General features: G+C 40.5%; 1 protein-coding gene across 1 annotated transcript; it reads right to left on the reverse strand.

Annotated features, from left to right (window-relative positions):
• Positions 1 to 863: 863 nt before the first annotated feature.
• On the reverse strand, positions 864 to 24,815 carry slc1a8a (solute carrier family 1 member 8a). The gene is made up of 11 exons (XM_026143059.1): positions 24,484 to 24,815; positions 13,585 to 13,664; positions 11,857 to 12,072; positions 9,859 to 9,901; positions 9,573 to 9,780; positions 6,002 to 6,101; positions 4,777 to 5,010; positions 4,433 to 4,627; positions 4,094 to 4,228; positions 3,895 to 3,997; positions 864 to 2,692 (listed from the first exon to the last, which is right to left on the reverse strand). The coding sequence occupies exons 1-11, from the start codon at positions 24,730 to 24,732 to the stop codon at positions 2,528 to 2,530; spliced, it is 1,728 nt and encodes a 575-aa protein (XP_025998844.1). The 5' UTR covers positions 24,733 to 24,815; the 3' UTR covers positions 864 to 2,527.
• Positions 24,816 to 26,225: the final 1,410 nt, after the last annotated feature.

A 26,225-nucleotide genomic window follows, 5' to 3' on the forward strand; every position in this document is an offset into this window, starting at 1 on the left:
AAACAAACAAACAAACAAACAAACAAACAAACAAACAAACAAACAAACAAACAAACAAACAAAAAGCTACTTTAAAACAGAGACATTCAGGGGCACTTCAAGCAGTTTAAAGAGCTGTATCTCAACCACTGAACATCAACTCATGCAGCATACAAATCTTTAATCTTTCCTTTAATTTCTCCATCTCACTTTTAGCCCTGAAGATAAATAGTCAATATTTCATTCTATTTTTATTTTCAGTACAGACTCCCAAACTCAAGGTAATATACACAGCTAAGAAGTACTGGAAAGGTTAGAAAAGTACATAATTAGAAAACATTAATAACACTATTATTGTGTCAGAATTTCCAGGGATCCATATTGTTTAGATTGATGAATTTCTGACATTCGGACCTGGAAATATTATTGTGAAGATAAACACAACAACAAACACAACATGCAACTGACAACGTTGTGCTCTCAGAATACCAATTTCTACATACCAGTTACTTATTGTTGTGCTTTTAATTTAATATAGACATATGTATTTTATAGAGTTGGGTGTTTTGAAACGTGTTGATTGTTGTGCTGAGACGTAACTTTTACGTTAAAGGCAGTTATTCTCCATATCTGCCTTGTGTTGCAGTTTTTACAGTTTGACTACCATCTGGCGAGTAGCTTTTGAGTGTTTGCATATAATCTCATGTCTTACATGCAAACTATGGGTAACAAACTATGGGTAACAAACTATGGGTAATCTGCTAGCAACCAAAGCCATCACAAGGAGGCTTTTGGTACAGCACCCTCTTCGTGACCCATTTTATCCATTCACACCGATTCACACAAGCACTTTTTCTATGTAAATGCTTTCTATCTGTCACACATTCATACTCCGATGGATGCATCAGAGAGCAACTTGCCCAAGGATATTTGACATATTGACTGGAGCAGATGGAGATCCAACTACCAACCTTTCAATTTGTAGCTGACATCCAAATTTTTCCCTTGCAACTGTTGGTTGCATCTTGAGCTACATAAGCATGACGTCACTCAGCACGTAGCCAGTATTGGTATCTTCATCACGCCAACTCAGATGACATGAGTTGTTGTATTACATAGAAGACATATAGCACATACAGTACATCTTAGTGGTTCAGAAAAGCCTTGTCAACTATGTTTTGTCACTGAGGATGGAGTGTGAGCATCAGCTATGCACAAACTTGAGCCCCATAATGCTGATTTTGCTATAGATTATGCAGAGCTCCTTTCATTAATCCTTACAAGTGAATTAGTAAATTGAGAGCACTTATTTGTGGTGTGCTTTTCAGATCTCCTGGCCTTAACAGAAAGTTGGTTTTGTGGCTCCAGAGGCTTCTGATAAATCACTGAAAGTAACCAATTCTGAATGTTTAGTAGACCCAGAATTAAATTAAAATCTGTTCACATTAGCTGCAACTGTCATCGACAAAATTCCACAAATCCACACAGCACTTTGTTTACCTTTGCAATATTCAAGTGAAAAAACAAAAAACAAAAAGAAGAAAATAATGCACCTCGACTTTGCATGAAGTCAGTGAGAACGCATGCCAGCATGCTACTGTATACAAAGGAATCAGAAGAAGGTTGACTCTACAAGAGGAAGAGCACTTGAATTTGTTCATTACACTTTAACCCTTCACCCAGTGTGTGCACCGAGCATCAGCCAATCAGATCGCAGTCCAGTGTCTTGCCAGTGGAAACAGCTCCATGTTTCCACTGGCAACATCAGGAACTGGATTTCTTATATGAAACCGGAATAAAATGAACTTCTCCTGAAAGGAAAACTCATTTTACCTGCAGTTACAAACAATAATAATAAAAACAATAGTTTGACATTTAGGTGGCTTTAATTCGTGACATGTGACACCCAGTCATTCTAACCACATGGTGGCTATGATCAGCACAGCAACACAAACCCATTTATTTCAGCCACAGTGGACCAAAATAAGCCGATGCAATAAAGCCTGCAATTCCTGTAGCTGGAGGGCTTCTTTTAAAGGGACCCTGTCTGCTTTTTCTTGTTTTCTGTCCTGCATTCACTGCTGCAGTCTCTGATGTTATTAAATGTAAAAGTAATCCCAGTGAACAAAAAGTGCCAGCTTCAGACTGCTCTGTGCTGTTCATGAGCACTGGGTGCTGCCCCTCTGCAGGCTTCCAGAAAGTGCCTAATCAGATGAATGTGGGCTTATGCCCAGGCCTGAAAGAGACAGGAGCTTTTTTGAGACAACAGATGAGTTGAGGGGTTGCTGGAGTGCTGAAAATGAGAACAATAGAGGCTGCTGAAATGTGTTACCTCACACATTTCTTGTCCTTAATGAGCAAGAGAAGCTCCGAAATAAGCAGTCCAGTTTTGGCCACCTCCACCTCAAGTTAGCTTAATCAAGCTGACACCAAGAAGGAGGTTCCTGTATAGAATTAATCTCTTCTTAACAATCCTGTTCAGATGGCACTATGAGGTCTCACAGACCCAGTTGGACCTTTGCAAGGTGAGTTGCTCCACTCTCTCCATTCACACCTGGCAGATGTTGTAGTAGACTGTGTGTGCATTCATCTGGCTCACCGAGTCACCCGTCAAATCGAACGTGCAGTCTTTGTGTGTGTGCATCTCCGTCATTGGCACATCGACCGTGTTGGAGTTTTTGTGCGGAGTCTGCGTCCCATAGGACGGCGCAGGCTGCAGATGAAGTGCAAAAACATGTTAGCCTCTTACTGCAGCAAGATCAGCATGCTTAATCAGCAAACTAGCTACGACCAGTTAGCCCCTGCTTTGAGTTTCATTGCTAATCTAGATTAACTAACTTCAACTTCATTCAGAACACAGAAAAGAACATCTGCCTTCTCACAAAGAGGTGTTTGAAGCAACAAAACAACTCAAGAAATGTTGATCAGTGCTGGTAAGTTGACAGAAACAGCTTCTGGTGTGCTATTAACAGACTGTTCTTCCTGGCAACATGGAGCACTGAGTTCAGTAGATATGGGAGGAGCTAGTCTGAGGCTCAGGATGACAGTAGGAGCTTTAATCCTTTGTAGTTGTTGGTCCAATCTGAACACACCTACTGCTGTAATCGTATTATGTCCATAGACATGAATGAAGAAACAGGTCACAGGCTCAGGTTTATAGTCATCAGGTACATACAGAGATATGTGGTCAGTAAAGTTGGTCATATAAAGACAGTCATATAAATGGAACATGTCCCAAACCCTCTAATAAAGGTAAAAGTCCCATAAATACAACGATGAGACACAAATGTTTTTGAATTTGCTGATTTGAGTGAATTTGTTGTTGGGAGTTTTTAAGTATTTTCTATTCAAAACAAACTCTAAACAGTTTGCACATCACTACGTTCTGTTATATTACCCTATTACACAGCATTTCTTTTTAAATTAATCTTTTTTAGAAACAGGATCATACTAATATACAGTTGTGGTCAAAGGTTTACATCCGCTAATCACAGGAACAAATTTCATGGTCATTTTGGGCTTTCTGTTAATTTTTTGAACTGTTCTTTTTCCAGAATGGGATGCTTGTACAGCATCCATCTTTCAGCCTTGGATTATCTCTAACATTAGGCCAGTACAAGAAGAAACAGGCCCAGCCTGATATATGTACATATGATCACTTAAATACTTTAATAAGAGGTGCTGAATGTTCGACAGTGTCTTTTGACTTGACAAGGCCAAGGTCTACAAACTTCTCACATGATAAACATGATTTGTAGTTTTTGCTGGACAGCACTCACTGGACTGACCAATTCTTCCAAGAGGAGTGATACTTTGCCATTGTTCATAGCATCGGTCAATTCAAAGAGTGCTGTCAAGCAAATCCTTTCATGCTTGCAAATAGAAACTACCAGCTGTAATCGATCATGGTTTTACCTTTCCTGCTGTGCTCAGGGGAAAGTCTTTCCGACAGAGGTGCGCAATGATTCCTGCTGCAAGGGCGTCACCAAGAACGTTGATCATGGTACGAAACCTGTCACTGCAGAGAGAAGGAAAGACAAAATGCCACAAGACCACCTCACCAAGGACTGATTCCATCCTTTGAAACCTGTGATTTTCCATAATCAGTACTTACAGGATCCAATCAATGGCTACGATTAGTGTGATGTCATCTGGTGGCAGGCCTACTGATGTGAGTACGATTACCATGGTAACCAGACCAGCCTGAGGAATCCCAGCTGCTCCAATACTGGCGGCTGTAGCTGTGATACTGGAAGACGGGGAGACATGAGGAGAGTTAGAGATCAAAACTGAAAGAACATGAGCAGACAGCAGGCTTCTTCAATGTTTATTATGTATTTTCATAAAGTTTTAAAAGGCTCCACTGGCTACAGGAGAGTATAATCTGTGTCTCCCATGCACACAGACTGGTTCTGTACAGATAAAGTGAAAGTAACTGTGTGTCTCATTTTACCTGATGGTGACCAATTGGCCAAAGTCCAGCTCGTAGTCATTAACCTGAGCAATAAAGATGGCTGCCACTGCCTCATAGAGAGCTGTCCCATCCATGTTGATAGTGGCACCCACTGGGAGAACAAAACGAGCGATCTGCCGGTCCACATGACAGTTTTCCAGCAAACACTTCATGGTGATAGGCAGTGTGGCAGAGCTGTGGACAGGTGGCATTCAAACAAAAGATTAATAGGCCCATATTCTGTTTCGTATCTTCACTCCTCAGTTAGCGTTTAGCATATTTGCTATGAACCTTTCCAGGACTAACTAACTGAAGCGTAGGAAGCAGGTTAAAGTAGGGCTGACCTGGAGGAGGTTGCCAGGGCGATGACCAAGGCCTGCAGGAGGCCACGGATATAGCTGAAGGGGTTCTTCCTGGTGAGAAGGAAGTAGAAGAGAGGAAGGAGGACAAGTCCATGAACAAAGAGCCCGGTGAGCACAGTAACACCGTACCAGCCCAACTTCTTCCCCAGTGTGCTCGGATCCTGCATGTCCAGGATCTTCCCCGCCACCAAAAAGATAATCCCAAATGGAAAATACCTGGAAGAACAGAACATCATTATGAATCCTATAAGAGCTAAACGTGAAGTTTGTCTCTGAAGCTTAAGGCAAAACTTAAATGTTTTACATTCATTCCTTTCATGTTCATTTCACATATTTTTCATATATACCTTGTTCTTGAGTGGAGTTCAGATATCATTAGTTTGTTTAGAATTATGAACATAGATTTCTTGAAGTCCACTGAGCATTATTTTAGAAAATTTGATCGGGTTTTGCAAGAAAGAGTTACTATATTAAAATAACTCGCAAAATATTTTTCAATTTAAAAAATGTAGAAAAAAAACAGCCTCTCCCATTTAAGATCATCTTCTCAGGAACCTCGTGACTGTTCTTCTCCCATTTTTTGATCATTCCTTAGAAGTCCTGTACTGTTGGTGAGAATGGTTCTGGTTACGGGTGCTCTCACCAACAGTAGCATTCTTTGAGGGTTGATTCAGACTTAGGTGTATACATGCATACAGAATAAAACCTGTAGAGCTGCATCTGTTTGTGTTGAGCGTTAAGGTTTTAAAGCCTTGCTACAGTTTTAAATCTCCTCGTATTTGGTATTTGTCTTGACAGTTGACACATATGACCACAAAAACACAGCTAGTTAAGAATATAATAAAGAAAATATACACAATGCGTGTTGTTGTGACTATTTTCCACCCAGTGGGATTTGTTTTTGTGGTTTAGTTTAATTAAGCTCACCTTTGTTGGGATAGTGAGATTCATTTTCAGTAATGTGAATACCAGTACAGTCAAATGAATCAGTCACTACAAGCTTTCATGGCTCATTTACAAAGCCAACCATGCACTTTTGATTCAAACACAGGTGTAGAAAGCTGCAATTGTAACATAGGCTCTGCATGGCATTGTTCAACCCCTCAAATTCAAACTGAGAGTCTGCACATCAGTTTGTCAATTTGAAGTTATTGTGGGGGTAAACAGACCCCTAGCTGTATGACTGTACTCTGAGTTTTCATCTCACCAAACAGCAGCGTTGATGATCTTCATGACACACTCGTTGATGCACTGACAGACATTGATCAGTGGGACTCCTCGCTCTCCCATCCTGCCCAGCAACAAACCTGCAGCACACATAAACACTGATTATGCTTGCGTTTCTATGCAAGCTTCAGCTCTGTAAATGTTATCACAGACTTTGCCCATAAATGAGGGAGGTCTGGAATGGTGGGAAAACCATCACAGACTGTGGAGAAGGCAAACGAACTCAACAACTTCTTCAACAGGTTTGACCAGCACACAACCCCCCCAAACTCACCTTTACCTACAGAGCCCTCTCCCCACTCTCCTACCTCCCTCGCTTCCCCCCCTTCCTGGCACTATGACACACCAACTCTGAATTATGCCACATTCAGAAGTTTGCAGATGACACGGCCATCATGGGGTGTATCTGGGATGATCGGAAAGAGGAGTACAGCAGTGTGGTGAGGAACTTCGTCACATGGAGTCACACAGACCACCTGCAACTCAACACCTCAAAGACTAAGGTGTGGACTTCGGGAGGTCCAGAGCAGGGCCACTGCCAGTTCAGAGGGGGAGGAGGTGGAGGTGGTCAACAAGTACAAGTACCTCGGGCTGTTTTTTGCACCTGTACAAAAAAGCCCAAAGCCGACTGTACTTCCTCAGGAGGCTGAGGTCTTTTAACATCTGCAGGAAGCTCCTGAGGATGTTTTATCAGTCGGTGGTTGCTGGAGTACTTTTCTATGCTGTGGTGTGCTGGGGGAGCAGCACAGCAAAGAAGGACTCATCCAGGCTGGAGAAACTGATCAGGAAGGCTGGCTCTGTGGTCGGCATGAAGCTGGACACTCTGGTGACAGTGGCAGAGAAAAGGACACTAAAGAAGCTGCTGGACATTATGGACAATGCTGGGCATCCTCTGCACACGGCCATTAACAACCAGAAGAGTCTGTTCAGTGACAGGTTGCTTCTCCCCAAGACAAGAACTAACAGACTTAAAAACTCCTTTGTCCCACACGCCATCAGACTGTTTAACTCCTCTCTGGAGGGGAGAGGGAGGGGAAACAGGAGGACAAAGGAGGGGGGGGACAACTAAGCTGTAGTGCCTTTCACTGTGAAATACTTTTTGTTAATGGGGTGACCGTGGCTCAGGGGGTTGGGAAGCGCATCTGTAACCAGAAGGTCGCCGGTTCGATCCCCGTACTCTCTGTCCTAGTCGTTGTGTCCTTGGGCAAGACACTTCACCTACCGCCTACTGGTGTTGGCCAGAAGGGCTGATGGCGCGATATGGCAGCCTCGCTTCTGTGGCTACAACCGTAGCTGCCTCCACCAGTGAGGGAATGCGAGAGTGAATGAATAGTGGCATTGTAAAGCGCTTTGGGTGCCTTGAAAAGCGCTCTATAAATCCAATCCATTATTATTAATATCCAACAATGCAATAGACTTCAATACTTGAAATGTGCAATTCCCTTGTATTCTTATTCCTATTTATTCTATTTATCCCTGTATATGCATATATATGGCTCTGTATTTATATATGTGGTATATTTCTGCTCACACTCTGTAACTTCTGTTGGTGCTGTGCTATTGGAAACCGAATTTCCCGGAGGAACCCACTTGAGGGATTAATATAGTTTTATCTAATCTATCTACACCCCCATCACCATCAACGGCGCTGCTGTGGAGAGAGTGAGCAGCTTCCGGTTCCTTGGCGTACATCTGGCTGAGGATCTTACGTGGTCAGTACACACAAACAAAACAGTGAAGAAGGCGCAGCAGCGCCTCTTCTTTCTCAGGAGACTGAAAAGATTCGGCATGAGCCCCCGCATCCTCAGGACCTTCTATCACTGTGCCATTGAGAGCATCCTCACTGGATGCATCACCACCTGGTATGGCAACAGCACCGCTTACAACTGCAAAGCTCTCCAGCGAGTAGTGCGGTGCTCTGAACGGATAATTGGAGGTGAGCTTCCCTCCCTCCAAGACATCTACAGGAAGCGCTGCCTGAGGAAAGCGGGGAGGATCATCAAGGACTCCAGTCACCCCAGCCATAAACTGTTCAGACTGCTTCCATCAGGAAGGAGGTTCTGCAGCATCCGGTCCCGTACCAGCAGACTGAGAGACAGCTTCTTCCATCAGGCCATCAGACTGCTGAACATGTCATAGACACCTCAGCTTCACTACTGGAACTTCAACATTATGCACTCCATACTGTACAGTAATGCCACTGTTTTGCATGTCTCAACCAACTCTGTATATCCATCCATTCACTTCCGCTTATCCTTTTCAGGGTCGCGGGGGGCGCTGGAGCTTATCCCAGCTGTCATAGGGCGAGAGGCGGGGTACACCCTGGACAGGTCGCCAGTCTGTCGCAGGGCCAACACACAGGGACAAACAACCATTCGCACTCACATTCACACCTAGTGGCAATTTGGATTATCCAATTAACCTATCCCCACAAGCTGCATGTCTTTGGACGGTGGGAGGAAGCCGGAGTACCCGGAGGGAACCCACGCAAACACGGGGAGAACATGCAAACTCCACACAGAAAGACCCCGGCCTGATGGTGGAATTGAACTCAGGACCTTCTTGCTGTGCGGCAACAGTGCTAACCACCGTGCCGCCAACTCTGCATATTTTTTATATATTTTATTTTATTGTTTACTCTATTTAATTTGTAAAATATGTATACACACACACACACACACACACACACACACACACACACACACGTAGAAAAACATATTTTGTATACACATCCAGTACTATTATATATTGTACATATATTTATTAGTTTCAGATGTAGCCATTCTTATATTTTGCTTGTTTTACATTATTGTATTTTGCACAACTCTGTTGCTTGTGAAGCTCGCACACAAGAATTTCACTCACATGTGCTGTACCAGTGTACCTGCACATGTGATGTGACGATAAAAGTGATTTTATTTGATTTGATCTAATCAAAATTAAGAAAAATTGGTCTTGACTGGTTCATCACACAACCTGAAAGTGGAACTATTGTGTTTTCCTTATTGTCTGTCACACTTGCTCGTGCTCATGCACATATTATAAAAGAAGTAATCTCTCCAAGCCAAAAGAATAGACTTCACCGTGCTCTGATTATTCAGTTTCAGACAGTTTTTTTCAGTTCTGGGACCCATATAATGTCATATAAAGAGAATATCTTATAACATTAGTTTGTTATATAACAAAATAGCAGTTTCTGTCATATCTCAGGCTTCTGTGCCTGAGATATGACAGAAACTGCTCAGTTTAGAAAAAAAGATTCAAGGGTTACTCTTAGTAGGCTTTCAAGCAGAAAAGAGTTAAAGGGCCTCACAGCAGGAAAAGCTTGTTTCACAAGGTGGATGAACTTAGGGGCTACACTATAGAAGTATGAATAAAGATTATTTTTAACTGTCAATCATTCAAACAATATTCTAGTGGAGTCCAAAAAGAAATGATCAGGTCATTTCTGATCAGGTCATTTCTGGTTACAAAAACCAACATGTTGGCAGTTAAAACGCTAATGATGAGGTTTCAAAATTTACGATGTTACCAAGCCCGATCCCACTCACCCATAGTTGCAGAGAAGATAACGATGCCAAGGACATTCATCTGCTGGCTGCTGCCTGGACTTGTCTTGTATATGACATCTGGAGGAGGAGTCAGCTCGAGGTACACCATGCGCCCTTTGGGGTCATTGTCATCAGGGATCACATAGACAAAGTTGGGCTGAATTGTTTTGGTTGGGACTTTGAGGATGGGAATCAGGTCTGTTTTGTACTGAAGAAAGAAAATCATATTTAGTTACAGGATTCAAGCTTGTAGCATTAAAGAAACAACACGATTCTGTTGTCTTACCTGTTGAAATGTGGCCTCAATTAGATTGGAAGGAACCATGTTTCTGTGATAAACAAATTACATCGTTAGCTTTAAACAAACAAACAAACAAACTCCTCCCACCCATTGCCTCTTCTGCATAGGAGGAGCCTAAGTTTCCTCCATGTTGTTCTTTTGTTCTTATTAATTTTTTATTTTGGAATAAATTTTATTTAGCAGCACGACTTGGGTGGCTCTTCTACAGGATGACTGTCTGCACCGTTTGCTGGGAGGGGTTCATCACCTCAGGAGGTAAACAATCCAACGAATCCTTCCAACATGGGAGTGACTTTCAAACATGGCACGAGAGCTTGGTCTGCCAACGTGCCACAGCAGAGATCATGCACCGCCACTGACTTGGTTAATCTATCACTTATCCCTGCAGGATTACTAAAAATATACTGATCAGCCCTGCACTCTAATTGGATTTGTGTGTGTGAGAGAAGAAGAGAGAGTGTGTGTTGGTTTTCTACGTTTTGTTGACCTCAGTTCAGCTGAACATGTCAGAGTGGATGTGCATCCGGACGGTGATCTCTAATACCCAAAACAAACTGTAAAGCTGTGTGCACGTTTCTATGCTGCTGTGCACCAATCCTCATTTCCCTGAATCTCACAGAGGCCACAGAGATGCAACAAGCACAATTACAGGACATGTACCAAAGTGAAATAAACCAGAATTATCCTTTTGATGTGTTTTCCTCCAAACCAGCACAACCGAGGTTCATGGAAATGTTGTTGTTGTTTAGAGGAAAAGCCTGGCACATTTAGTTTCTGCACATTCTCCAAGTTAAATGTGAAACTTTTTACGAACTACACAGCAAAACAGAATGAGATTCAGCACACTGAATACAGCGTTTGTATTTTTGATAACCTTGTATTTGTTAGGAGTTGGGTTCTGGTTATGTGGTGTTTGAGTCACTGAACCTGGCACACCTGTTACTCGTCAGCTGCATTCTTCAGAAGTGTTCCCGACAGAAGACTAGTGTCGGAGTATTGACGTTTTTGGAGTCTGTAATTCTGCCCCTGCCTGCTGGAGCCGTTGGATTATTTCTGGTGACTGTCAGGAGTTTTGTTTCCTCCCCAGGATTTCGCCTCGTCTGGTTTGTTTCCGTCTGGAGGCTTATAAACAGTACCAAATCGAGGGCACTACCTGTGTGTGTTTCCGTCACCTGCACGTCCTGGCTCCGCGTCCCCATTCATACGCTATTGTACATACTTGTAAAATCTCCTCATCACAGTAAATAAACTGTCTTCACCACAACTCTGCTCCCTGCGTCCATCTGCATTTGCCATAACAGTATTTTTGTTCTGTATTCTGTGCATTATAGTCTTCTGATTATAGTGTTATTTTCACATTCCTGGACTTACGATGACCTTGGTTTTTGTGCTGTCAGTTTCCTGATTCCTGATTTATTGATCCTTTTTCTGTCTCCCCAGTTTTGTCCCTGTGTCCGTCCCGTCTCTCTGTGTCCTATCTCCACCGTAGTCTGATTTCCCTTTTTTACTAAGTTTGTACGTTCATGTGTTACGTTCAGTTTTTGCTTCCTCTGGCTTGTTATTTTGATTTTGTTGTGCTGTGTTCCCCAGCCGTGTCCACTCTGTCCTAGTCTCCTCATGTGTATTTGAACCCTCAGTCTGCTTCTGTTCTTTGCTGTTTCCTCTCTTATCCCTTATGCTGTGTGCTCATCTGTCTGTATGTTTCTCCACTAGACCTAGTTTCTCAGTCAGTTTGCTCCTGCCCTGCTCTGTCATTGTGTTTTATTAACCAGTCAGTTGCCAGCTAATAAAAGCTGTGTTTTAGGTTCAGCCTGTGTCACAAGTCCTGCATTGGGGTCCTCTTCCTTCCTTCCTTTTTTTTAGCATTTACTTTCACTTTTTCTTTTACAGTTTGCTCTTTCAAACACAGAGAACAATTATCACCACACAAATAACTGGCAGGGACCCTTCCAGAGTCTCCAGCTGACTTTTGACCTGTCACACCTGATGAGGTCGAGGAGGGCATCAGCCGAGGTCATGACAGGCCCGCCACCCAGCCGGTTGCTCTCCATCTCTGTGCCCACACCTGGTTTGATGATGATCACGAGAAAGATGCCGACCACTACAGCGATGAAGGTGGTCCAGAGGTAGTATGTGACGGTGAGGACACCCATTCGGCAACATGCCTTCGACTCCATCGATGATAGACCCGACATTAAACTGCACAGCAAGGCAAGGACAGAGGGGGATTTAGAAAATAGTCTGGATCCATCAACAGAGAGGATACACAACTGCGCCATAGTGCTGACTGAGAGGTACTGAATAAGAAAATCTATAACAGATCTCTGCTTCTTCAGACTATTTGTTTTAAAACCAGTTTGGGGACATATCTAACAGCAGAATCCTGTTCTGCTGTTAGAAAACTACTCTGTACTTACTACTTAAGAAAAGACTGAAATGTTACTGATAGAAAGCCATGGACACAGTTATTTTTGTGGGTGGTCTTATTGCGTAGATTTGATGCTGGGAGGAGACACAAATCACACTGAGGTTGTTTGAGGACGGCCATGAAAGTCTGTGTCAAGTCAAATATGTGGAGCTATCCATGTTTTTCTTTTAGAGGATTTACCCTTCTAGTTGAAAATTTATGGAGGAGAATCTTTAAATCACTCATATGAATAAAGTCCACGAGTCCTGTCATTGGACTGGACTTTGATTTATGTTATAAGTGTCATAAGTGTGAGAATCAGTATCTCGAGGCAAAACTTTCCAAATAAATATGCTGTTAATATGCCTTTGTTTGATATTTTTATACGCATAATTTATGGATTTTCTTTAATAATGTGGGTGAGGAAACATATGTGGTAACACACAGACAAAAATGTGGTCCCACTGTAAACACCTGCTGGTAGATTTAGTCTCAATTAGAAGGCCAACTGGACTGTTCCTAACAAACAGGTAAAGTACTGCATGTTTAACTGAAATAACTGTAATAATAATAACAACAACAATAATAGTTTAACACAACTGGCACAGTTCATGTTTAACGTCATAGATACACTCTCTGAGGAGCGCAAAGCTGACCTGCAGAAAAACAACACACAGGAAATACAGCAAGCTCAAATGAAGTGGGATGATCCTTTAAGGTGCTTTTGTTAAAACAAGAGCTTTAACATCACAGCCTTCTAAATCTAAGAGTTCTATAGGGGGCTTTTCTCTTCTCACGGGTTCATATGGCCAGAGTTTCAAATAATGAGATCAGCCTCTGTACAAGTAATCCCTGCAAGCCACAAACTCAGGCTTCAGACTGTTCTAAAGGTCGCATCCTTAAATGTGCATCTATGGTTGTGAACAGAGAAGCTCCACTAACCGGCTTCTTCAACCTTTGGGTTGAAGACGTTTGAGAGGAGCATCTTATCAGAAGAAAGTTATATTCAAGGGGGAGGAGCTAAAATAGCTTATTTCCAATGTTTCAGACAGAGGGAGAACTTAGGGTCTGCACTAAGGCCCAGCATAAAAAATAATTATTTGATTGGGACTATTTCTCACAGCCCATGTGCATGACTGGATGGATTATTTGAATCATACAAAGCTACTCTAGTACAAGAATACAAAACAGTCCACTTTAAGGAAATCTAACTGCACCCTACAGAATGCAGACTGTTGCAAAGCCTCATGGTTCTGATTACAGTGATTTTCCTTGTCATACTGTGTGTCGGTACTTTGACCCACCTGGACGTGATGAGAGGAAGGATGAGCATCTTCAGCATCCTCATCAGCAGCTCACCAGGAAAAGAAAAGTAGATCTTGGCCTGTAGAGACAAAAACAATCACTTTAAAAAAAAATAACAAAGGTTTTCATTTGTAATCTGTTAGACTTAAAATGTTCATTTAAGGTCTTAAATCCAGCTCTTTGTAACAGTTTAAACAGATTTTATTCATTTACATTTGATAAGTTGAATCACATGAATTTCTCTGAACGTTTTAACCAAGAGATTAATGTAAAAGAAATCGATTAACAAAGCTTAAAGTTTTGTTTCATGGCCTTAAACTTTTAGTTGGAACAAAACTTTGGACAGATTTTATGGAGAGACACAGATTGGTCATAGACCCACAGAGGGTCACACGCTGAACATGACGCACATCGTGCTGAATCACTGAAAACTTCATAAACTCAGTGCACATAATGGATAATTACAACATGCCATTTGTCCACACAGAAACTCTGGGTCCATGTTTAAAAAGATATGACGTTTTTAGATAATTGAATCTGACAGGAGTTCCATATACAGTGGGGCAAAAAAGTATTTAATCAGCCCATCACTGGGTGTGTCAGCATAGCTCCCACCACTAATTTCATTGCTCTCAAACCACGTAAGACGGAGCCAAACCGCAGCGTGGAGGAAACTCCGCTGCAGTCGGCTGCCTGCCGATGATGGAGATTGGCTCATGGAAATGGAATGAGAAGAAAACACCGACATACAGAGGAGTACGGTGTCCGTACAGTGGGGCAAAAAAGTATTTAGTCAGCCACCGATTGTGCAAGTTCCCCCACTTAAAATGATGACAGAGGTCAGTAATTTGCACCAGAGGTACACTTCAACTGTGAGAGACAGAATGTGAAAAAAAAAAATCCATGAATCCACATGGTAGGATTTGTAAAGAATTTATTGGTAAATTAGGGTGGAAAATAAGTATTTGGTCACCTCAAACAAGGAAAATCTCTGGCTCTCACAGACCTGTAACGTCTTCTGTAAGAAGCTTTTCTGTCCCCCACTCGTTACCTGTATGAATGGCACTTGTTTGAACTCATCATCTGTATAAAAGACACCTGTCCACAGCCTCAAACAGTCAGACTCCAAACTCCGCCATGGCCAAGACCAAAGAGCTTTCGAAGGACACCAGGAAAAGTATTGTAGACCTGCACCAGACTGGGAAGAGTGAATCTACAATAGGCAAGCAGCTTGGTGTGAAAAAATCAACTGTGGGAGCAATCATCAGAAAATGGAAGACATACAAGACCACTGATAATCTCCCTCGATCTGGGGCTCCACGCAAGACCAAAATCTCTGAGGAAGTGAGGACCTTCCAGCACCTTGTTGAATCTATGCCACAAAGAATTAATGAAGCACTGAAAGCAAAAAAGTGGTCCTAACAGGAACTATCAAGGTGTAACTAATTAAGTGGCCAGTGAGCTATATACTGTTATGTTATATGTTTTCATCTTATTGATTTTAATTCTTTTTATTTGATTATATTATCCCTCTGTTGAGCATTTTGGCAGACACTTGATGTCCTTTAAATGTGCTATTTAAATAAAGATGACTTGACTGTAAGCTCTTATGAACAGGTTCTGATGAAAATTTGAGAGTCTCGACAAACACAAGATAATGTTCGCCGAACACTACACGTTATTGATTATGTTAAGAAAAAATAAAATTCAGATGGCCCTTATGAGCTTAGATGCAGAAAAGGCCTTTGATCGGTTTAATTGGGAATTTTTATACAAAGTCATGGGTAAATTCGGATTCCATCAATCGTTTATCAGGATTATACAAGCATTATATAAATCACCAAGGGCAAGAATTAAAGTTAACGGGGCGCTTTCGAATGTTTTTAACCTACAGAGAGGGACACGTCAGGGTTGTCCTCTAAGCCCCTCACTCTTCGCTCTCTTCATAGAGGCCCTGAGTCAAAGGGTGACACAAAGCAATACTATCACTGGAGTCAAGATTAGGGGTCGAGAGCATAAGATTTCCTTGTTTGCTGACGATATCTTGATTTATTTGACAAATCCAAACACTACTCTTCCCAAACTATTGTCACTTCTGGAGATCTTTAGTTCAATATCAGGTTATAAACTAAATATATCGAAGACTCAGATATTAACTTTTAATTATGAGCCCAATTATGAAATTAAGGCTAAAGCCAATTTGAAATGGGAGACGGAGCAGATGAAGTAAATATTACTAAAGATCTGTCTAAGATATACAATGCAAACTTTAATCCTTTAAGTTATAAAATAAATGAGGATATTAAAAGATGGTATTTATTACCATTTTTAAATTTTGAATCACGTATAGATACAGTTAAAATGAATATCTTGCCCAGGATGCTCTACCTATTCCAAACACTCCCTGTAGAAATAACTGACAAACAATTTCGGGAATGGGACAAAATAATCTCTAGGTTTATATGGCAGGGGAAAAAACCACGGATTAAGTACCAAACTATTCAAAGGAGGGTTGGGGTTCCCATGTTTGAAAGACTATTATATTTCTGCTCAATTGAGGACATTAGTGTGTTGGTGTAATGTAGATTATCAAGCGAGATGGAAAGAACTAGAACTAGAAACAGTGACCCTAAAAGATTCCCCAATTCAGGCAATTCTAGGGGATGTGACACTTATTAAAAAACAAATTCATCAAGGAAGCCAATGGATTAACCTACCTTTAAAACTCTGGTTACAATTTCTTAATAAGAATGATTGGATTGAAGAGGTTAGGATTTTAAGATGGTGCGCTTTTGACAGTGATTTTTTACCTAATGAATTAGACGTAAGATATAAAAAATGGTCTGGACAAGGTTTAACGGCATATTGTATGTTTTACGATAAGGGAATTCTTAGGGACTTCCAATCAATAAAAGATCAATACCAGTTAAGTAAAACGGACTTTTTTAGGTTCTTACAAATTAGGCATCATATAATCATCATCTATATAATTTTATACCTAAGAGAACAGATCTTTTTTCTTTACCTGTTCTGAGTATATTTGTCAAGGCTTATCAGGCTGACACAGGCCTTAAGGTGATTTCAAGATTGTACAAGGGTTTACAAGAGGTTAAGAAGTGGAATACTACCTACATCAAAAAAAAAAATGGGAAAATGAAACAAATATAGCAATATCAGATAACATTTGGTATGAGCAGTGCGCTTTTCAGTGGAGAATTTCTAGTTCTAATACATGGAGATGTTACGGTTGGAAGAGTATCTGTAGGTTTTTTATTACCCCTGCACAAAGTAAATATTATTTTAATCACTCTAATTGCTGGAGAAATTGTGGGGCCCAAGGAGTAAAACATTTCCATCTGTTCTGGTCTTGCCCAAGGATCAACATTTTTTGGGTATTGATCCACTCTGAGTTGCAGATTATTTTTGGTATGCAGCTTCCCTTTAATTGGGACGAACTTTTGTTTGGATATTTATACTCAGTAAATGTAGATAAAATGTCTAAGCAGTTGTATGGTATCCTGAGTTTGGCTGCCCGTAAAATTATTACCAAGAAATGGCTTAGTGTGAAAATTCCATCACTGGGTGATTGGCATGAGACTGTACATGGGATGTTTAAAATGGAAAGAATTACCTTCATTAAAAGACTCCAGTTTGATATATTTAGTGAAATTTGGGGTAAATGGAAACACTACATCCGGTTAAGGAGACCCGATCTTGTTTGAATCTCTGTAACTATATATGCCACATTTTTGAATCGTTATGTGTTTATATGTATATGTTAGTATGTATGAGACTACAAGTGAACACATATGTAAGTAGGTATGTGTATGTAAGCCTAAGAATATGGGTGTGTGAGTGAATATGTGCGTGTGAGTACATACACACTAGAGGGTACACCCGTCTGGGTTTTTTTTTCTTTTTTTTTTCTTTTTTTTTTTTTTTATTCTACGTCTGTTTTTGATTCTATGTTTATTTTGGATTATTTGTGTTTATATAGGTTGTTTAATAAAAAGAGAGTAACAAAAAAAAAAGAAAATTTGAGAGTCTTTATCAGAAATCAAACACATCAGGTCCTCAATTCGGTCTCATCTGTTATAGACAAATAAAATTTAAACACCAAATAGTAACAACAACAACAACATGTCTGTGAAGGTTCTCAGTCGTCCAGGTCATCGTAGTCTAAGAAGCTTGCAAAGAAAAGCGTCTGGACTTCTTTAAGTTGCTTGAAGACGTTTCACCTTCATCTGAGAAGCTTCTTCAGTTCTAAGGTCAAATGGTGGGGAGTCCCAGATATAAACCTAGTGGGAGTTTCCCCCCACAGAGGGACAAAAGGACCCCTGATGATCCTCTAATCGCCTGAGCCAAGGTGTGAAACTGGGTGTGGGTCCCAATCAGCCAGAGTTTCGGGCGAGCTCATTGTGAAACCTGGCCCCACCTTATCATGTGATGTCCTGAGGTCAGATGGCCCAGGATGTGAGTGGGCGTTAAGGCGTCTGGGAAGGGATCTCAAAGCTGGATTATAGATGGCAGAGAGTTGGTGTCGTAAGCCCCGCCTCTGTTCAAAGATGGTCGCTCACAGTGGACATAAATGGCTTCTTTCACTCCTCTTTCAAACCATCTGTCCTCTCTGTCCAAAATGTGAACATTGGCATCCTCGAAAGAGTGACCTTTGACCTCTAGATGCAGATGGACTGCTGAGTCTTGTCCTGTGGAGGTGGCTCTTCTGTGTTGTGCCATGTGCTTGTGAAGTGGCTGTTTGGTCTCTCCAATGTAGAGGTCTGGGCATTCCTCACTGCACTGTACAGCATACACCACATTGTTAGGTCTGTGTTTTGTCGTTTTGTCTTTCGGGTGAACCAGTTTCTGTCTGAGCGTGTTGCTGGGTCTGAAATGCACCGGGATGTCGTGCTTGGGTTTAAATCTGGGACTCTCCACCATTTGACCTTAGAACTGAAGAAGCTTCTCGGATGAGAGGTGAAACATCTTCAAGTAACTTAAAGAAGTGCAGACGCTTTTCTTTGCAATTTCCTTAGACAACAACAACAAAAACAACAACAATATGCATTAAAATAAAATAATCTTTCTTTTTACAGCCATTAAAATATGGCATCATGCCTCATGTTCTATCATTTAACACAAAGGACAGAAGTTTATCATTCAGTCAGGATTTGTGAAAGTTTGCACCACATAAACGGAGCTTCCAGCAAAGAATTCATCGGCCTCAATATTTATGATCACACTGCTGCCTTTTATTGATACTTGGTTACTTAATTACTTAGTCATGATTATTTAGTGTATTTATCTTTCAGAATGATGGATTGGCCTCTTTGTGTATTATCTCTATCTAGCTAAAAATAGTCCCTGTTAGTTAGGATGTTTGGATGTGTTTGCTGATATGACACAGACCAGTCGTGCTTTTGTTGCATCATTCCTGTCGTTCTCTTCTTTCACGTTTTTTGTTCAGTTTAGGACCAAACTAAATGGTAGATGTAAAAGTAAATAAAACCAAAAAACATTTATTCCACAAGGATGCAAGAATAAATCTCTGTGTCATAAAACATAATGCAAATACTGTGATTACTCTCAGCTTTCTAAAAATGCAGCTCATTCAAAATGTTTTTTTCCTGTTGTTTATTTTGTTTTTTTTTTATAAAACTGCTGTTAAAACTAAATTTATATAAAGTGCATTTAACTTAAAATGAAGAAGAAGTCTTTCACTTCAGTATTCTCTCATAAGTTTGCAGGATTGACATTATTTTATTTGTCATTTATGTTTGTGGAAACAAGTTTGCGTATTTTAATTAAACCAACATATATCTCTGATACAGGCAGGCAAATAAAAATAAATTAATTAGTGAGTGTTTAAAGAACAGCTTGTCCATGCCCACTATGATATCACTGACATGTTGGTCTCCTTAAGCTGTGTTTAAATGTGTTCGAGAAATAAACGTGACTGACTGAGAAAGAACAGGAGAGTCACTGAGTGGTCCAGCTGTAATCGGCCGGGGTGACTTTAGTCTGGCTGAGAGGGATCAATTCTTCACAGGCTCTGAAGTGCATGTGCTCATAGGTCACAGTTTTACTTCACATAACCGAGTAGTTTCGTTGGGTTTTCTGAATCTGCAGACACACAGATTGACAGTGATGGAGATTAAAATCACATCAACATTTTCAGATTAAGTTAATCTCAGTTAACTTTAAAATCTTTGTTTGATTTGTGAAACAGGACACAGAGGTGTCATTCTGATCATGCTTGCAACAATTAATGTAAACAGTTTTATTTCTCATCTGTAACTTTAATCTTTCTAGATGAACATTTTTAACCGAGTTGGTTTTATTTATTAACATTATATTAGAAGAGTATAATTAGTAACTGTTAAACAATCGCTTAAGAACTTATCCTATGATTTCGTGTTGAAATGTAAAAACTGATGAAAAAAAGATGAATGAAAAAAAACTCATGTTGTATTCTGAATATAAAAATAACCAACAGTGATCAAAGGAAGCCATTATTATTATGTTTATACTATCATAGAGTGTTTTGGTTATATTTACAGTAAGATGCTCAGAGGCTGCACAAACAGCTTTGTTTTAACTGTTTCTTTTAAAAGCTCAGAGAGAAGGAGCCCTCTGAGAGCATGAGAGGCACTCCTTACATGGACGGATTAACGTTGGTGGATTTGGACTGGCTGCTCTTAAAGCTCTGTGACACTGTTTTTCTTCAACTACAGGGTATCCTCCAGAGAATTAACAGGCCAGAGACCTCTACATTTCTTGAAAAAGTTCCCCTCAACATGGAAACTTAACAGACCAGTTTTGCTGAAATTAAGTGGCACTGCATATCCTGCATATCCTGCATATCCTGCATATCTGCATATCCTGCATATCTGCATCTCTGAAACTGCACGGTGCTCGATTTATCTGTAATCCTATGAGTATCAGGTTGAAATGTAAAAACAGCTATTTATTATGCTAAGTACATTATGCTTTGCAACCAGACATGCTCAAACTCCTGCAAAGACAAAATGAAATATTCTATTTGATATACTGTATGTCCTCAATATAATGGATTGCACTTATGTAGCGCTTTTCGAGACCCTCAAAGCGCTTTACAATGCCACTATTCATTCACTCTCACATTCACACGCTGGTGGAGGCAGCTACAGTTGTAGCCACAGCTGCCCTGGGGCAGACTGGGGCAGAAGCGAGGCTGCTGGACACTGGCGCCATCAGTGGCCAACACCAGTAGGCGGTAGGGTGAAGTGTCTTGCCCAAGACATCAAAACAGTTTGATCATCTTTGCTCTGCAGCAGGAGATTTGCTGTTTAAGTGTAAACACATATCTGGATAATTAGCTTCTGATACAAACTGTAGTTTTCCCTTTTATCTCTCTTTGGTGTGTTTAACAGTAAGAACTCATTGGACAATGTAAAAACGAATCTTGTTATGAAATGACATTTGTTTAATTTTATTTTTTAAACGTTCATATAGTTCTTCACAGAGCTGACCGGAACCATTACCTGTGCTGGGTTAACATGTTACAAAGTAACTTGTTACTGTTATCCATAATTACATTACAGTTACAGTTATATTGACACTTGTGTTATAAAGCTTCCTAAGTTATCTGCATGCTGCATATAGAAAGCATAAAAGGACAGAAAAACTTCATTCTTCTGTTAGAGAAATTTGGGGTTTTGCAAGCATCTGCAGAGATACTGTGCAATCAAGAAGCTAGGCAACACCCCAGAGTGATGTCACAGCTGAGTCATTTGGGAAATGCAGTAATGTAACACATTACTGCATTAAATTTAATAATCACATTACAGTTACAAGTATGTTGTTGTTGTGTTACACAGGTTCTGATCAGGAGATCAGGAGATGAGAAAGATATGATCAGAAAGAAACATCAATCATGCCTTTGTCAGCTACCAGCTGACTTCAGTTTCTGTGCAAAGAAAAAAAAACTTTTGAAATGAAGCCATGGACACTACTTTTACTTTCAATGCACAAAAGGCCAAGGGCGCGATGGTGAAGAGCAAGCTGCGTCCAGGACAGAAGCAACTGCGTTTATACTACTAACACACACGGGCTCCTTGCAAGCTGCACAGACAGCATATTTACACAAAACTAAAGTGCTGAGTGTGTGTCGACCCCAGGCCAGCAGACAGAGCCCAAACTGAAGGCAACAGAAGCAAGGACGAGCCTTTCTGCCTCTTCATGTTGCTACAGTAGAATCGCTGCAGTGACTTCTTTGAAGTCCCTTTGAGCATGTAATAATGTTGTTGGGATGTTGTTATGAGTAATTCTTGAGAGTAATTCAGTAATATATATAATACAGATCTTTTAAAAAAGTAAAGAATAATTAAAAATACATTACTTTTTTTCTTAGAGTGCCCCAACACTGGGTTTGTACAAGAAAATGTGAGTGAAATGTAAACCATAAATTCAAGTGTCACATTTTTACTACGTTTAGTTTCATTAAAACAGTGATTAAAGAAACCTAAACCTAACTGGACTAAACTATCCAAACGCTGGAACTGACAACTTTTCTCTCTTTCTTACCTTCAGCTGTGTCCTTCACTCTCCTTAATGAGAGATATATAATCCAGTAAGCAAGAAAAATTTGATATGAACTAGAAACTAAGAAGCACAACCTATATTACTATGTTGCTAATCAATCACATATAAAAACAATTTTCACTGTCCTTTATTTCTCCCCAGAGATGCTCTGTTGGGTTCAGGCCTGGACTTGTGGTGGGTTTCATTCTGGATCTAGCCTGGCCTGGACTTTCAGTTTTTCTGAAGCCTGTCTTTTTCTTTCTTGTTTACAGTAATGACTGTGTCAAATTCCCTGTGAATTATTCTTCAGGTTTGTCACACTTTTTAAAAAAAAAAATCTGGTTCTTCTTGTAGAACATAGCAAACTTGGCAGTGCTGGAGAAGTATAGTTGCTGCACATGATCACTTTTCATGCCCCTTCAGAGACTTAGGCTGTAAATAAAGAGTTATCTTGTTGAAATGTAAATGCTGAAATGTTTTTAAAATCAGGATTTATTTTCCTACATCCATCTTTCCCTCTCTAATAGTGGGTCTCCCATTTGCTGCTGCAAAAGAACGATCACCACCACAGAAGCCTACAACAATGATGTCTTCTGTAAAGTTCACCAGTCTTCGTAAAGGAACTCTGGATCTCATTGAAGGTGTGCGAAAGGGTCGTGAGGTGACTGTTTTTGGCACTATTTAATTAAAACTGAACTGAATTCAAGGAAACTGATTCAGTTCATTTCACTGTTATAGTGCCAGTTTAAACCAGCAGTCAGTTACCAACGTAGTCTTTACACTCTGATTTTAAATTTAAATTTGGCTTAAATAGGGATCAAAGGAAGAGAAACCAGTACGGGAGAAGTCCCTGTCAGTACTCACAGCAGTATTCTAGATCAACTGAAAGGAGCTTTTAATAATAATGAATTACAATAGTACAGTCTAGAAATAAAAAACAAATAACTAGCGAGTTTTCAGCATCACTCAAAGACAACATGTTTGTCTTTAACTAAACATCACAAATAATAGAAGATATAATAGCAGAGAGCCCTACATGCTACTTTAATATGTGTGTTAAAGGACATGTCCTGGGCATAAGCAACTCCAAGATTCTTCAAAGTGTTACTGGGGCCTTATAAATATAATAACTCCAGTTTTACCTGAATTCAGCAAATTAGAGGTAATCCAGGCCTTTGTGTTTTTAAGACATTCCTGCAATTCAACTAGTTCATTTGTATCTTCATAGATAAAGTATCATCTGCATAGCAATGAAAATGTATGTTTTCTAATAATATTGTGTAAGGGAAGCCTGTATAATATGTGTGTCATTTAAACAATAATGGTTCCAGCACAGAACCCTGAGGGACTCCTTAACTAACTTTTGCGTGCAGAGCTTTTCTCATTTACATGCAAACTGGAGTCTATTAAACAGACATGATTTCATTTAATGGAAGACTTAATTTCTGTAGCAAAATAAAGTAGTTTGTATCCGCAATCTCGTTCTTTCAGTCACTACCCACAGCTCATGACCACGGGTGAAGGTAGGGACATGGATTGATGGGTAATTTGAGGACTTTGCTTTTACACTCAGCTCTCTCTTCATCACGATGGACCGGTACAGCGTCCGCATCACTGCAGCTGCAGCACCAATCCGTCTGTCGAGCTCCCGTCACTCGTGAACAAGACCCCGAGATACTTGAACTCCTCCACTGGAGTTTAGGAGAAGTGGAGGAGAAGACTCCAACCTTTGTATTAAAATATCAAAAGTTCAGCAGTTTTTTTTTCAGTTTTTTGATTTATCTTCTTTTTTATGTTATTATATGTTGTTAATTTGGTAACTCTTCCATCCCTCTCTGCTACTGTGTGTTTTGCATACTTTTTACTTAATTCCACAAAAAATATATAAAATAAACAGAAAACAAAACAAAACCAACCAAACAAACCAAAAAAAAGTAATCAACACAGAAGCTGAAATTTAAATTTAAAAAGATATATCGCAATAAATCGAGGCACGAAGCAACGTAAAGACATTTGAAATAAAAATATCAACACAAAGCTTTAGGTTATTTTAAATATTACCTTCAGCTTCACAGGAAAATGTAAACATAGAAGCTGAAATTTTACATCCTAACAGAGTGTTTAAAGGCAGCTACTGAGCAGAAAGCTGAGAGAAGTAATTAATAGGAAAAGTGTTGGACAGTATCAATACAGGAGCTTAAAGGTGAGCTCCTGGCAGCACCACTGAAGGTGACTTAACAGGATGTTTGAAGGAAAGAAGCCCAGTCGACATAATGACGTGATGTAAATGTGAAGCTGAGAGTTTAATGGCATGCTGTTTGCTGTAAGGTGAACAGTACCTGTGTAGACATCTGACTTCCTCTCAACATAAAGCCTAGCGTGCAGCCGGTGATCACAGAGATGACTGACAGCGTGAGCAGCCCATTCCTCTTAAAGAAATTCTTCACCGTCCTCAGGTCCCCCTTCACTGTCTTCAGGAGGAAAGTCTTCATTTGGTCCCCCATCGTCTTCTCTGCATTTCCAGGCGCGTACGAGCTGCTGTCAGAGCGCACCTCCTCCTCAACGTTCGGTAACAGAAGTTCCTCCATACCTGTGAAGATCTGAGTGTTTATATGTGTGGCTGGCAGGCAGACAAACCTGTGAGACCCAACCCTTTCCACTAAAGGATTAAATGATCACTGATCAGCAACAAGGTAGCTCTGCAGACAGCCTGCAGACTTACAGGACTAAGAGGCTTAAAGAGGTGGAGGAAATATCACAGGCCTTTGGCATCTGGTCCTGCTGCTAGACTCAATCGTGTTGTTGTTGTTTCGGTTTTACACCTTTTGGCAAAAGAGTCTGGGTGAGCATGGGTCAGAGGAACCTTCAGCTTTAGGAAAAGCTGCTGGACTCTCAATAAGCTTTCACTTTGAAGTCTCAAATCAGGGTCAGGGTGACTGCACGTGACGGGAGGAAATGTTAATGAACCTGTTGGTCAATGAATCTTCATTAACAGCTATATTTACTCCAGAGTTCAGTCTCGATTTCTTTGGTCGGACGTTTAACATTCACATGCACCTACGTTTTTTTTAAGGCCCAAATCTTTCGAACACATTTATAAATCAAGAGGCTTCATTTTGTCTTAAGACAAGAGGCCACTTTATTAGCAAACATCTAATCAGCCAATCACATGGCAGCAACCCAATGCTTTTAAGTGCTGAAGTTTAAGACAAGCATCTTGTTGTGAAGAAAGAAAAAACAAACAAACACTGTTCTCAAAGTTTTTGTGCTTTTGCAGTTTTTTAGTTGGAGCTCTTGGAGTTTAGATTATGTAGAGTCCCCATGAGAGTAAACTGGGAGATGTTTTTCCAGTAGCAGGACCTGCAGTCTGTGGGTTTAAGGGTTGAGCTGAGAACAGCAGTGGGCCCTGGATCTCTCTCTGAGCTTCTATGAAACTTGCTGATTGCTTTTAAAAGTCTAAAAAAAGTCATCTTTTAAACTTGCTTCTTGGTGACTTTTTCTGTTTTGATGTTCTACCATTTTTGTTGTGAAGCAGTTCGTGATATTTATCTTGAAACATGCTATATAATAGAGGAAGAACATTATATATATACACATATAGTATATACACTGGGTGAATGTGCAGTAGTAGCAGCAAGCAGGTGAATTCTGTACATTAATATGAATAGATATCTGACTATTTTACAGGATAGACAATATAAACATATTTAAAATTAAAGGAATTGAAATGTACATTGTGCCTTGGTTTAGTGTCTGGAAGAGTCCTGTCTCAGTCAATTATAGATGATGTGAGAGGGCGGGTGTGTGTGTTTAGGGCACGGATGGCTTGGGGATAGAAGCTCCTCTTGAGTCTCTCTGTCCTTGCCCGGATGATGAGGAACCTTCTACCAGATTGCAGAAGTTGGAACAGTTTGTTGCCTGGATGGGACGGGTCCTTCAGTATCTGCGCTGCTCTAGTCCAGCATCTCCTGGTGTAGGTGTCCTGAAGCGGGGGGAGAGCAATCCTGCAGCAGCGTTCTGCTGTACGGATCACTCTCTGGAGAGCTTTTTGGTCCTTCACACAGCTGTTCCCAAACCACAA

The sequence above is a fragment of the Astatotilapia calliptera genome, chromosome 15, assembly GCF_900246225.1.
Source record: "Astatotilapia calliptera chromosome 15, fAstCal1.2, whole genome shotgun sequence".
NCBI lineage: Eukaryota > Metazoa > Chordata > Actinopteri > Cichliformes > Cichlidae > Astatotilapia > Astatotilapia calliptera.

Coding starts and splice junctions, on each gene's coding strand:
- slc1a8a (XM_026143059.1), bottom strand. CDS start 24,732: ATGGAGGAACTTCTGTTACCGAACGTTGAGGAGGAGGTGCGCTCTGAC. Junction 6,102..9,572: donor TATCTTCTCTGCAACTATGG/GTGAGTGGGATC, acceptor TGTGTGCTGCAG/GTTTGTTGCTGGGCAGGATG. Junction 3,998..4,093: donor GTAGCCATTGATTGGATCCT/GTAAGTACTGAT, acceptor TTCTCTCTGCAG/TGACAGGTTTCGTACCATGA.